The sequence below is a fragment of the Penicillium pulvis genome, assembly GCF_028828015.1.
Source record: "Penicillium pulvis strain IBT 33274 chromosome Unknown scaffold_8_segment0_segment0, whole genome shotgun sequence".
Classification (NCBI taxonomy): Eukaryota; Fungi; Ascomycota; class Eurotiomycetes; order Eurotiales; family Aspergillaceae; genus Penicillium; species Penicillium pulvis.
Window position 1 is genome coordinate 1,119,593 of NW_026643080.1, and position 12,902 is coordinate 1,132,494.

Consider the following 12,902-nt stretch of genomic DNA (forward strand, 5'->3'; position numbering starts at 1 on the left):
ATCCCCGAAAAAAGTCATCGCACATCATCGATAGCATCATCGCCAGTCGTAGCATTTACAGGCCCAGCCAGAATCTGGTCTTGCCAACCTCAAATGTACCCCGGAGGTCCTCGTCACCAGTACCAGTGATCAAGACCTCGTATTCACCCTTCTCGGAAATCCATTGCTCGCGCTGCTCATCCCACCAGCTTGTCGCAAGCTTCTTCTCAACAGTGAGCTGCAAGGTCTTGGATTCGCCGGGCTCGAGGAAGACCTTCTGGAAAGCCTTGAGCTCACGAACAGGGCGGTTGACATCTGTCTTCGGAGGGACCACCCACAGCTGGACAACTTCAGCACCAGCAATAGAGCCAGTATTGGTAACCGTGACAGCAGCAGTGATGGGTTCTCCGGACTCGGAGTACTTGGCCTCCTCGGGAACGGTCTGGATGCTCAGATCCGATCGGGTGAAAGTTGTGTAAGATAGACCGTGGCCGAAGGGGAATGCGGGGGCTAGATCGCTCTTCTCGAAATAGCGGTAGCCTACGTAGATGTCTTCACCGTAAAGGACACGACCGCGCTCAGAGCGAAAGTTCACATATGAGGGATTGTCTTGCAGGCGACGTGGGAATGTGATAGGCAACTTTGCGGAGGGGTTCACGTCGCCATAGAGCACATCTGCAATCCCATTGCCACACTCATTACCGCCGAACCAGGCTTGCACCACGGCGCGGGCGTCATTTACCCATGGCATGGTCACGGGTGTGCCGGATTGGATCACCACAATGGCATTCGGGTTAGCAGCCAACACGCGAGTGATTAGCTCGTCACTGCCCGGGGGCAGATCCATGTGGTCACGGTCATAGCCCTCAGTTTCCCACTCACTTGTGAGACCTGCAAAGATAACAACCTGCTCGGCTGTCTTTGCTTGCTCAACAGCAGCGGAGATCAGATCTTCCTGGCTAACGCGACGGCTAGCACCGAAACGGAAGCCGCCAGCACCAAATGCCACGATTCCACGGGTGTCAAGATCGGAAGTGGGTGCAGTACCAAACTCGAATACGACTTTGTAAGTCTGACCGGCCTTGAGCTCCTTTTCACCGCGCTCCTCGATAGTGGCTGTACCAAAGAAGGCAGAACCCTGCTTCTGGTTCTTGGTGTTGTCCACCACAATCTCACCATCGATAAGCAGGCGGCCAGTACCGACGACTGTTACACCGAATTCATATAGTCCGCTCTCCTCAGGTGTGAAATATCCTTCCATATCGACATAGTAAGTCAAGGATTTGATCTTGGGGTTCACATAGTCCATCAAGAACCCAAGCGAATAAATGAGCTGTAGCTCATCCACCACCGTGCGCTCTGTACCAGAACTTGGGTGCTCGTTGTAAACCTTGAAAGTGAAACCAGTCTTGCCATCTTCAGTCTTCATGAGGGGACCGAGGAGGGGCAGTTCCTTGTGGGAGTAGACACCCTGAGAGAATTTCACATCGCCATTGCTCTTCGCTGAGACGCCATCAAAGGGAGTCACAGTATAGTAAGGCGCCAGGGAAGCCGAGCCGCCACCACAGTAGGCAGCTTGCTTGGCGTTAGGGCCAATAACAAGTAGCGACCCATCCTTCTTCAATGGCAAGGGGGCACCCTCATTCTTTAATAGGACTACAGACTCCGCTGCCGCACGACGCATCAATGCTTGATCTTCGGGTCGGTTCAATGCGATCTCTTCTGCCCCTTCTGGGATACCCAAGGGCTCTACCCAGTTTACCAGATTCAAGACGTTGCGCACACGCTCATCAAGTTTGAATTGGGCTACCTTGTTGGAGGAAACAGCGTGTGCAAGAGCCTCTCCACGCCAGCGGGTCTTCCCCGGCATCTCAATATCGAGACCGGCATTAATCGCGTCAGAGGTACTATAAGTACCGAACCTGCGAAGATCAATGTCAGACGATGCCAGTCTTATTGTTTGAATATCAACTTACCAGTCACTCATAACCAAACCGTCCCATCCCCACTCTTTCCGCAGAACATCAGTAATCAGAAATTCGTTTTCGCTAACATGTGTACCGTTGACCTTATTGTAAGCAGTCATAATACACGCAGACCGGCAGATCCGCATAGCCAGCTGGAAAGGAAGCAGGTAAATCTCGCGCAGGGCTCGTTGTGTGATGATGCTGTTCACAGCCATTCGCTCGTGTTCCTGGTCATTACAAACAAAGTGCTTCAGGGTCGCTGCGACACCCTTATCCTGCATACTCTTGCAGAGATACCCCGCAAGAGTACCGGAGAGGACACCGTCTTCGGAGAAAGACTCAAATCCGCGACCACCGAGCGGCGATCGCTGAATGTTGATTGTGGGACCCAGAACGATATGTACACCCTTGGCAATCGCTTCATCGCCCATTAGTGTACCGATCTCTGACAGCAGCTCGGCGTCCCAGGTTGCGCCGAGGGCGGTGGCACATGGGAAACAGGCGGCGGGGATGCCGTTGAAGAACCGGGTACCTCGGACACCATTCGGGCCATCTGACATGCGCAGCGCGGGAATATTCAGGCGCGGGATGGGTACTGTATGCCAGAAGTCGCGTCCTGTGCTGTGTGATAAGCATTTTGTCGAATGGCGGGGGGTATCGGGAGCAGAAATGGGAGGTTGAGATTGTGCTATTAACATAGTGGAAGTCGAGCTTACCAGCTGTGAGGGCTACCTTCTCACCCAGTGTGAGCTCCTCGATAGCCTTCTCCACGTCGATGGGAGCCATGATATTGAGGCTCCTTGGCGTTAAGTAGAAAGTATATAATTAAGTTCCCGGGTTCTTTAGTGGTTCTGGTAGTATGCCTGAGCTGCGACTTGCACCCGCGTATGATATAGTCAAGCGTGAGAAATCGATTATCACTGTTGCTTAAAAAAAGCGGGGATTATGACGGGCTTTTATGATCGCATTTTGGAAGGAAGGAGATCGCAAACTCCCCAACAGAGCCCAGGCGAGGGGAAATGCAAGTGGAGCTCGAGCTCACCTGCTCAAAGCGCCACGGAGTTGGCCCCTCACCCGAAGTTTAGCCGGAAGGCAACAAGGCCAGCAGTACTTGCTTCACATCGGTTGCTCGGCCCGCATACCCACGTTAATAATTACTAATCGTATACGAGTAACTTGTCAGAGGGCTTAGAATATTCCGTGATTTGCTTGCACATTATATTGCCTAGCTTTACAAACCTTCCAGGTCTGCTGCCAACGGGTATGTACATCCCGAGCTACCTTGCAGTACATTGTGGACTGCCTATTCTCGCATATTATTTCACGATTGATACAGGCAAGAGTATTACTGCAAATTTATCGATATATATTTACCCAACTATTCTAGAACGGAATAAAAACATTTTTATCGCTTCATAAATGGCACTTGTTGGGTCACTCGATGCAGCACACCTCCAGTCAAAGAAATAGCGTTAGTATATACCTGCCGAACGACTCGATCTGGCACCAAGGATGACAGGAGCTCAAGAGCTTTCTGGTCTCTCTCTTCATCCCCAAACTTAGGAATGATCAGTCCCCCATTGACAAAGTAGAAATTCACATAGCTAGCTGAGAGTTCATCATCGACACTACTCGTCAAGCCCCGAGGATCCGGCTCTTCGATAGTATGGATCTGCAGAGTTCGACCATTCGAATCTCGTTCACGACCTAAAATCTCCCAGATTTCTGCGGAGATCTCTTTCCATACATCGACGGCCATATGATGAGGTTTAGAATAGACGATGACACCAGGTCGAACAAAGCGCGCCTTGGTAGCTATATGCACATCCGTGATATTGACGTTACGTCGACCGGGGAACCAGATGACTTTTTGAATTCCCAGTAATCGTTTCAGCTCACCCTCAATCCTTGCTTTGGACATTCCAGGATTGCGCATGTCACAGATAATACTGCTCTCCGTGATCAACAATGTCCCTTCCCCATCCGTCACGAACGCACCTCCTTCGGCACGAAGCGGAGAATCAATCCGAGTCACAGGACCAGGCTCACAGTCATGATCAATGACCCAACGTGCAAAGTCCGTGTTTTCTTGAAGAGCCTTATCATCCAACGGCGGCCATCGCTGACCCCAGCATAGACCATCCCCGTCAGGCTTCTTGCCGCCCCACTCGTTGAAACGAAAGTTTATTGCGAAACGTCGATCGGAGAACTTGCCCGTCGCGTCACGGACGTAGACTGGTCCCGTGTCGCGGACCCAAGAATGGTTGATTGGGCAAGGGATGACAGTCACGCATGAGAGATCCTTGCCAGTGTTTTGAAGCAGGGACTCCAAGAGCGTCTTGTCAGCCGGGCGCACGTAGATGCGGACTGGCTCGAATTCTGCGATGGCAGTAGCGAGCTCTGCTAGCTCGATGCAAACTGCGTCGTATTTGTCAGGGGGAAGGGAGGAGCGAGATGGGAAACCCAGGAAGGTGGCTTCATGCTGTTCGTTTTCGGCGGGGAAGATGTATCTTCCTTGTTGGATCTCACTGTGTGTCCCTTCATATGTTACAAGTGAAAATAGATGCGAGGCACTTGATCTGGTATTGAGTATTTTGTCAACGACTCGGCGAAATCCTTTGAAGAGCCTCATTATAACCTATTCAAGCTGTGAAGCAGATCCTTCGTATAGGACACTCAAGTCGGAAGAAAGGGCCATCCTTTGAAAGTTCCATATTCAGGATAGTGTAACTGCAGGTTCGGAGATGGTGCTACAGAGGTGGACAAATACGATTGGATATATGGCTAGTCGTACAGAAGCCAACCATAGTCCCTATTCGAGAAATTGAATAAGATATGAACAGAATAGCTTGTACAAAGAACCCCTCAGATAATACCAAATTAGATATCTAAATTCTCGTTTCCGTTATCGACACGTTTGTGTTGAAGAGAAAGTGAGAAGGAAAGACGAAAGATGCATGAAAGAAGAAAATTGAGATTTAACTGGTCGCCTATAAAATATCCCTGCCAGTTCTGAGTTACACCTTTTCAATATGAGTTTCAAAAATATCCCTGATACTCATTGCGCTCTTCTTCGGAATACGTTTCTGGTCGTTCTCATAATCGACGTATGTCACACCAAAACGAGTTTCGTAACCTTCTGCCCATTCAAAGTTGCTAGAAATCCCAGGGTTAATATTGTTCGCAAAAGTGAAAGCGGGGAAGACATACTCCATCAGGCTCCAGGCCATATAAGCACGGACATTAACCCCATCAAGGGTGTAAGCATCAGCCATAGCGCCAATGTAATCTCGGAAATATTGAACACGGAACTCATCATCCAGGAGCTGCTCAAGAGGCATGTCATTCTCGCCTAGCACACTAGTTCCGTTTTCTGTCACATAGATCTTGGGATACCCATAGCGCTCGCTAAGCCACTTAAGCAGCTTTCGGAAACCTATTGCGCACGGCCTGAGCCAAGGGGACTGTGTGATTGGCCCGACACTGTGGCCATACTTGTCTTCGAGGAGAAGTTCCAGATTTCCCGCATGATCATCAAGCTCGGGCTCTCCTGTTTTGGCGCGGATGTAGTTTGCGCAATAGTGGTTCATTCCGTAGAAGTCATTACTTCCATGAACGAGCGCAATCTCTTCTGGAGTCCAGCTCGGCAACCGATTGCCCAGCTGTTTGATCATGCTATCTGGGTACTTTCCATGGTAAATGGGATCGGCAAACCAGGAGATGGCAAATTCGATCTTGCGATCACACGCTTCGACGTCGGCTGGGTTTTCAGGATCCCATGGATCTGCCCAGTCACCTTTGAATTTTGACCATAATCAGCTAGGAAAACCCTTGTAGCAAGCAAGTCACATACCGTTCAAGGTGATGCCAATTTCACCGCCATCTTGTGTTTTGAACTCGTCACGGTAAATCTTAACTGCTGCTCCGTGTGCAATCAGAATAGTGTGGCCCACGATCCATGGCTCTGTTGATCCGTCGCCAACATCACTTATGGTGCGATCACTCGTACGACCTGGTGCAAAAGCCCCGGTATTATATCCGAGAACACTGCTACACCATGGTTCGTTGAATGTGATCCAATGCTTGACCTTGGAGCCAAACGCCTCGAAAAGAACTCTGGCGTAGTGCGAAAAGTCGGCGACAAATTCTTCCTTGTTTAAAAGTCCACCATAGCGTCTGTCTAATTCCTCGGGCACGTCCCAATGAAAGAGTGTGACCATTGGCGTAATTCCTGCATCAAGCAAGTCGTCGACGAATTTCTGATAAAACTGCAAACCTTTTTTGTTGATGGGATCGTTGCGGCCACCGAGTGGGATAATCCGAGACCTTTGACAGTCAGAAAACCATCCGATAATTGTCTTTCTTCAACAAACCATGAAATCGAGAATCTATATGCCTGAGCACCGCATGTCTTCAATAAGGCAATATCCTCGTGGGTCCGATGGTAAGAGTCGCACGCCACATCGCCCGATCCGCCACCAGCGATCTTGCCAGGGATCTTGCAGAACTTATCCCAAATTGAAGGTCCACGACCATCTTCATTGAACCCTCCCTCAATTTGATAAGCAGCCGTCGCAAAACCCCAAATGAAATCGGACGGTAGAGTGGATTGCACAATGGATCCCATGTTGGTCGGTTTTCTCTCCGAAATCTGAAATTGACACTCCAATCCACCGTCGCCTTTGCGAGGCATTGCTTTATTTATGGATGTGTCCATACTGTATCTGAATCATGGTGGACAAAAGCGAAACACTCAGTCCAGACCTTCCTTATCGTGACAGGAACTATCTCCGCGATCCGGAGCACATCCCGCGCCCAGATGGTGGGAGGCTCCACTGAGCGATCGCGCGTCAGATTGGCTCTGGCAGATGCAACGGTTGCCCGGCCCGTTCACCGCAAGAGCTCTAGGAATCCCGGTTCATTGCCCTTTAGACATCCCGTCCCTCGCCAAGTTCAAATCCGGACGAGAAGGCGTGTCCGATTCGATTCACAGGGTTCCCCTAGGGACTTTTTATCCGGGATAGCCCCAGCCCTGTCGCGACCGGGATCTTATGAAGGCGCCGGTCGCCCTGCATGCCTGCCGAAAGCCCGATTATACCTATGGGTCTCCTTGGTTGTTATGTTGCTTGCCTGAGCTGCACGTTGACAAGATTCGGCTCAAATCCTCGGAGAATGTCCGGGACGCCACTGAACTCTCATCTTACACCTCTGCACCGTGAACGACATCGACCCTAAGTATGGACTGGCATATTTTCATGCAAAACTTTGCTACAAACGAAGATGACTTAATAAATTGCTTCCTCGCGGATCGGCTTCTTCAAGCACCGCAATCATTCTAGTGAAGTATTTCTGATGACGAAAATAATGTCACTTCAGTCTATCGCGCATGCGCATGCGCAGGATGACCAACAAACATCGCGAATCAGAGCCCAACCCCTGGGATGAAAAGGTCTGGGTTATGAATCACCAATATGTTGATCCAATACCCCCATTCACGGTACCCTTGACGGTCGACTCGCTCGAAAGCATCAGCGTTGTATCTCCCCACACCTTTCCTTTTTTCTCTGCCTGATGGAATCAATGTTTTCCGGACTTCTATTTAGGGAGCGTATCACCACAAGGGCAGGATTCTGCTTGTTGCTTGTTTCAAACTGTTGTAATCGGGGCTGTCTATGCTCGGCTTCAGAGGGTGTGTGTCATTCTAGGGAGGCTTCCTTTTCGAGCCTCAGACACGCCTTTGGAGATCCTATATCACAAAGGAAATTAAAGCAGCTGGAATAATGGCCATATGTAAATGGTTCAAAGATGTGCGCACAATCGCGTGGTGCGCAGATAAATAGCGCGGGTTGATCAGTTTACCTCCACACTCTTGGACTTTGACTCCCAAATCCTAGTCGAATACCACAAGTCTAACTTTAGCCGCTCCCCAGTAACGTCCTGCCTGCCTCCAATGTAGTCACTCATGATCTCGAATCTGAAAAGAAACTTTCATGCAAGGAGACTAAATAAAAAGGCGTGGAGTCATACAAGGAGTCGGTGTTTACCCCCCCAAATCTTACTTAGCTCGAGAAACGTAAATCTAACTTGAGTCATTCCCTTCTCAAGAGGACTGCATGCACTGGTAAATACGAATGAGTCATAGTTATACAAGTGTGGTCATTCCTCGCAGAAACCGATTAATTCCTTTGAGATATGATCACGTGGAGATTGGGCCGGATCCTTTATTCTGCGCCTCCCTTTGGACCGGGATATCTGAGCATAGATGCTTTGATTGAATATGCGAGTAGTACTAAAAGATGCGGCTTCTATGCCCATTGAGTTGATTTTAATCATCGCTGGTTTTCTACAGCTCGATGACTTGATGAATCTTTTGCAAGCTGCAAAAGGCCTTGGCCAATTTCTCACTCACCATCACCTTGCCGTTAAAGGCGAGAATGGCGAAACACTACTGCATCTTATTGCGAGGGATGGAGATGAGATTCTGTTGAAAATTCTTCTCGCCAAAAGTTTGATTACCGCCGTCAAACATGATGAAGTTACACCGCTGCATCAGGCTGCGACGTTCGGACAAACATCAAGAACGAGGTTCCTTGCCCGCACTAGTATGAGTATCAATGAACTTGATCGCGATAAATCGACTCCTCTTCATTGGGCTGCTAAAATGGGACATGATCCGATCGTGAGAATGCTGCTCGACAGAGATGGCATTGAGCCTGACTTGGAGAATTATCGATCTCGAACGCCCCTCTCGTTCGCTGCGGAACACGGACACTTCTCCGTTGTGGATTTGCTTCTACGGCAAAACAATGTTAATCCTAATTCGAAGGATTCCTACGATCGAACCCCGCTATCATTTGCTGCAGAATACGGACATGTGTCAGTGGTGGAGTTGTTGCTACAACAAGACAATATTGATGCTGACGCGGCTAATTATGACCAAGATGCTAGGGGAAGATGGCTACCCGAAGACGGTGGTCGTACACCGTTGTCATTTGCGGCTGAGAATGGGCATCTTGCAGTGGTAAAAATTCTGGTGCAGCGAGACGATGTTGACGCAGATTCAACTGATGATAGCCATCGTACGCCGTTGTGGTGGGCTGCAAAAAACGGGCATTTGGCAGTGGTGGAGCTGCTAGTTCAACGTGACGATGTTGAGAAGTATGCATTCAATCCACTTTGCGATACGCCACTGTCAGTAGCAGCTAGCTGTGGCAAGCTAGCCGTGGTAGAGCTGCTTATTCAAAGGGGGGATGTTGATGCTGATTCCACAGACAGATATGGTTGCACCCCTTTATCATGGGCGGCTACGGGAGGACACCAAGCAGTAGTGGAGCTGCTGGTCCAGAGGGAGGATGTTCAAGCTGATTCGAAAGACCAATATGGTCGCACGCCTCTATCATGGGCAGCTGCGGGTGGGCATCAAGCAGCGGTGGAGCTGCTGATGCAAAGGAAGGATGTTGGAACCAATTCCAAAGACAAAACTGGTCGTACTCCTTTATCATGGGCAGCTGCGGGGGGACGTCAAGCAGTGGTGGAGCGATTGGTGAAAATGGAGGATATTGAAGCTAATTCCAAAGACAAAGCTGGTCGCACGCCTTTATCATGGGCAGCTGCGGGTGGACATCGATCAGTGGTGGAGCTGTTGGTGCAAAGGAAAGATGTTGAAACTGATGGCAAAGACGAATATGGTCGCACGCCTCTATCATGGGCAGCTGCGGGAGGACATCAAGCAGTGGTGGAGCTGCTGTTGCAAAGGAAGGATGTTGAAGCTAATTCCAAAGATCTGACTGGTCGCACGCCTTTAAAATGGGCATCTGACGGTAGACACCAAGCAGTGGTGGAGCTACTGGTCAAAAGGGAGGATATTGAAACTGGTTCTGAAGACATATCTGGTCGTCCGACGTTATTGTAGAGTTTTAATTCTCACGGATTAGAAAAATCAATGTTCAATGACAAAGCTACTTTCTTCCTAGACCCCTTGTTGCTTCTACTCGACGGCCGCTTCAAGGAAATGTACTCACTATATAGCTCGGTAATGTCTGGTGATTGGAGGGAGACGCAAATCCTGCGAGCATTTGGATTGTAGCCTCGCTGCATTTGGCGTCTTCGACCATTTGTGATTCATTTAGTAATTCACATTGAAAACATCAAGATTCCGTGCGTTCGAGATTCCTACGAAACCTTCTTGAGGAGGGAGAGACGATGGAAATCGAGAAGGATAAGGAAATAGATGGAAAAGCAACGAAAGAAGCAGTGTTCCTTCGATACCCGTACTTCCAAGGTTCGTCCATCTGGTTTGCAAGAGATCAAATCATTGGCGGATCTCCATGGACCAAAAGTCCACTTTCCACCTTGGTACGTTAAGGCGAAAAATCATAAGCGCCGGCTGGTTCATCATTGAACCCATATCAAACTACACGGATAACCAGAGGAGCCGGCCCCAGAGCCTGTCACTTGAAGGGTTACACCATCGACCAAGTCATTCATGTGAAAAAAAGCCTTGGATATGAGAATACACTCCAATTACATGCATGGCGGAGAACTCGGCTGGTGATACGATGTATGCGCCGTTCTAGAATGGCCTCGCACTCGTTTCAAGCGTGAGCCCCGGGTAACAATTTCAAGAAGCTCGGACTTCCTATGAGCTTGAAATACCCCATTAGAATCACGGTACAAATGGCATGGACACCTGGAAGACGACAAAGATATCTCACGGGACAAACAGCTTGACTGGGTGTTGCTCTATCTGACACTGCTGGTCTTCAAATGGTTTATTGAAATTTGACTCTGTCTTTTGCCAAGGCTCTGTCCCGTGAGTATAGCCTAAGTGGTGGACCTTAATTATAGAAGCTTCACTAAGTTACATCCACATCATTCACCTGGAACGTGTGACATGTATACGTATGGGTTACACGGGGCAAACGTGATAGTTAAACAGTGTGTTGGTCAAAAAGCCCGAAAAAGATGGCCAAGTTTGGAAATCAGAGAAGCTGGACATCGACTTTCTAGTCGACTTGTTATCTTTCTGCAAGCAACAAACCCCACATCGGGATGTGGACCACACTTACGCACCACGACCCCACGACCCCACGGGGAATTCAAGGTCCACATCCACGATCTTTACCACGCCTCACCCGAATAGTCGGTAGGTTTTACGTCCGACTGAATCTTCGGCCCTTGAACCCGGCCTGATGATGGGGGTTGGAGTGATACAAATACCCAGCCCCTCACCTCTAATCCCCCGAATTCTAATTCACACTTCGAATCTTACAATCCCCCAACAAATCATTCGCTGCATACCCTAATCAGTATGGACATAATTTGGAGAGACTCCGCCGCAAAGGATGCCTACGAGGAAGCGCGTGTTGGTCGCGTGTTCAATCACCGCCGTCCCTCGCGATTTCCCCTAGCCGTCGTGAAGGCCGCCAGCGAAGAGGACATTGTCAAAGCAGTCAAGATGGCCGTGGAGATGAAGTGCCGCGTGGCGGTTCGATCGGGTGGGCATTCGTGGGCCGCGTGGAGTGTCCGTGACAATTCTATCTTGATTGACCTGGGGAACTACAAACAGGTCGAGGTTGATCCGGAGAATAGAGTGGCAATAGCCACACCAAGTATGACTGGTCGTGAGCTCAATTCCGCTCTGATCAAGGACCATGGGTTGATGTTTCCTGGTGGTCATTGCCCAGATGTGGGGCTGGGTGGGTTCTTGCTGCAAGGTGGTATGGGCTGGAATTGCCGAGTAGGTTTGGGAGATATTGAACAGAATTAAATCCATGGCTGACAGTGAAATCAACAGAATTGGGGATGGGCATGTGAGAGGGTCCTGGGGTTGGATGTAGTCACTGCTGAGGGCGAGTTGATTCATTGCAATTCGACTCAGAATCAGGATCTGTACTGGGCAGCTCGGGGAGCTGGGCCTGGTATGTCCAATGTATCTATTCATCAAAAAATACATACTAATTCTCATGTTAAGGCTTCCCTGGTGTTGTAACCAGATTCCATCTCAGCTTGAATCCATACCCGAAGAGAGGATTCCGATCTTCTGGCTATGTGTACCCCATCAGTCTGTACCGAAAGGCCTTTGACTGGCTCCTATCAATCACCGAAACCTTCGATAACGATACTGAAATTGCCGCAATCTCGCACTACCCCGAAGGCTCCGACGAAATGTGTTTTTTCGTTTTGTTCGTCGTGATGAAAGATGATCCCGAAGAGGCAGAGAAAGCTCTCCGTCCAGCACAAGAAACTCGTCCTGACGGGGCCATCAATGAGTGGTTCTGCAGGGAAGATAGTCTTGAACAGCAATACGATAATCAGGAAGGCGCCAATCCTGAAAAGCATCGCTACTGTGCTGAAAACGCGTTTATCAACAATGACGCCGATGTCCCTGCGGTTCTGGAGGAAGCTTTCACTACCCTGCCCCATCGAAAGGCATTCTCATTGTGGTATGCGATGAACCCATGTAGCCGCCGCAAGCTGCCAGATATGGCCCTCAGCATGCACTCCGATCATTACTTTGCGCTGTATACAGTATGGGAGGAGGAATCCGATGATGCGCGGTGCCAAGCGTGGGTGAAGGATGTGATGAAGAAGGTTGAGCGACAGTCCGTCGGAGCGTACCTGGGCGATTCGGACTTCCAGGTTCGTAGGACGAAGTTCTGGGCTGATGATAATGCTAAGCGATTGATGGCCATTCGGCGCAAATGGGACCCACAGGGTCGCGTTTGTGGATATTTGGATGAAGACGACAAGTCAGGCACAGCTGGGTTGACAAATGTTCATGAGTGGAAGCTGTGATCAGCTTAGGACCCAGCCTGATATCAGCTATGCGTTTGGAAGTATAGCGCACCTGGGTACTGGACGCCTCGAGAGATTGTTTTGTTGACTGCAATTGCATTGGTCATGCTATATTATGCACATGTACTATACACCTGTGGTCCTCGGGGTTTCACGTGG

The 12,902-nt window shown here is 49.5% G+C and overlaps 5 protein-coding genes across 5 annotated transcripts; 2 read left to right on the forward strand and 3 right to left on the reverse strand.

Moving 5' to 3' along the window:
• Nucleotides 1-55: 55 nt before the first annotated feature.
• On the reverse strand, nt 56-2,732 carry N7503_009821 (beta-glucosidase; the record flags this gene model as incomplete). Its single annotated transcript, XM_057069367.1, has 3 exons — nt 56-1,901; nt 1,956-2,562; nt 2,663-2,732. The coding sequence occupies 3 exons, from the start codon at nt 2,730-2,732 to the stop codon at nt 56-58; spliced, it is 2,523 nt and encodes an 840-aa protein (XP_056915978.1).
• A 619-nt stretch (nt 2,733-3,351) lies between these two features.
• N7503_009822 (agmatine deiminase family protein) lies at nt 3,352-4,578 on the reverse strand (the record flags this gene model as incomplete). The annotated part of the gene is made up of 1 exon (XM_057069368.1): nt 3,352-4,578. One exon carries the CDS (start codon nt 4,576-4,578, stop codon nt 3,352-3,354), a length of 1,227 nt encoding a protein of 408 aa, XP_056915979.1.
• A 385-nt stretch (nt 4,579-4,963) lies between these two features.
• Nucleotides 4,964-6,639, reverse strand: N7503_009823 (Glycoside hydrolase family 1; the record flags this gene model as incomplete). Its single annotated transcript, XM_057069369.1, has 4 exons — nt 4,964-5,102; nt 5,157-5,742; nt 5,800-6,272; nt 6,320-6,639. The coding sequence occupies 4 exons, from the start codon at nt 6,637-6,639 to the stop codon at nt 4,964-4,966; spliced, it is 1,518 nt and encodes a 505-aa protein (XP_056915980.1).
• Nucleotides 6,640-8,253: 1,614 nt separating this feature from the next.
• Nucleotides 8,254-9,858, forward strand: N7503_009824 (ankyrin repeat domain-containing protein; the record flags this gene model as incomplete). The annotated part of the gene is made up of 1 exon (XM_057069370.1): nt 8,254-9,858. One exon carries the CDS (start codon nt 8,254-8,256, stop codon nt 9,856-9,858), a length of 1,605 nt encoding a protein of 534 aa, XP_056915981.1.
• A 1,398-nt stretch (nt 9,859-11,256) lies between these two features.
• Nucleotides 11,257-12,743, forward strand: N7503_009825 (FAD-binding oxidoreductase; the record flags this gene model as incomplete). Its single annotated transcript, XM_057069371.1, has 3 exons — nt 11,257-11,685; nt 11,743-11,866; nt 11,920-12,743. The coding sequence occupies 3 exons, from the start codon at nt 11,257-11,259 to the stop codon at nt 12,741-12,743; spliced, it is 1,377 nt and encodes a 458-aa protein (XP_056915982.1).
• Between the last annotated feature and the right edge of the window lie 159 nt (nt 12,744-12,902).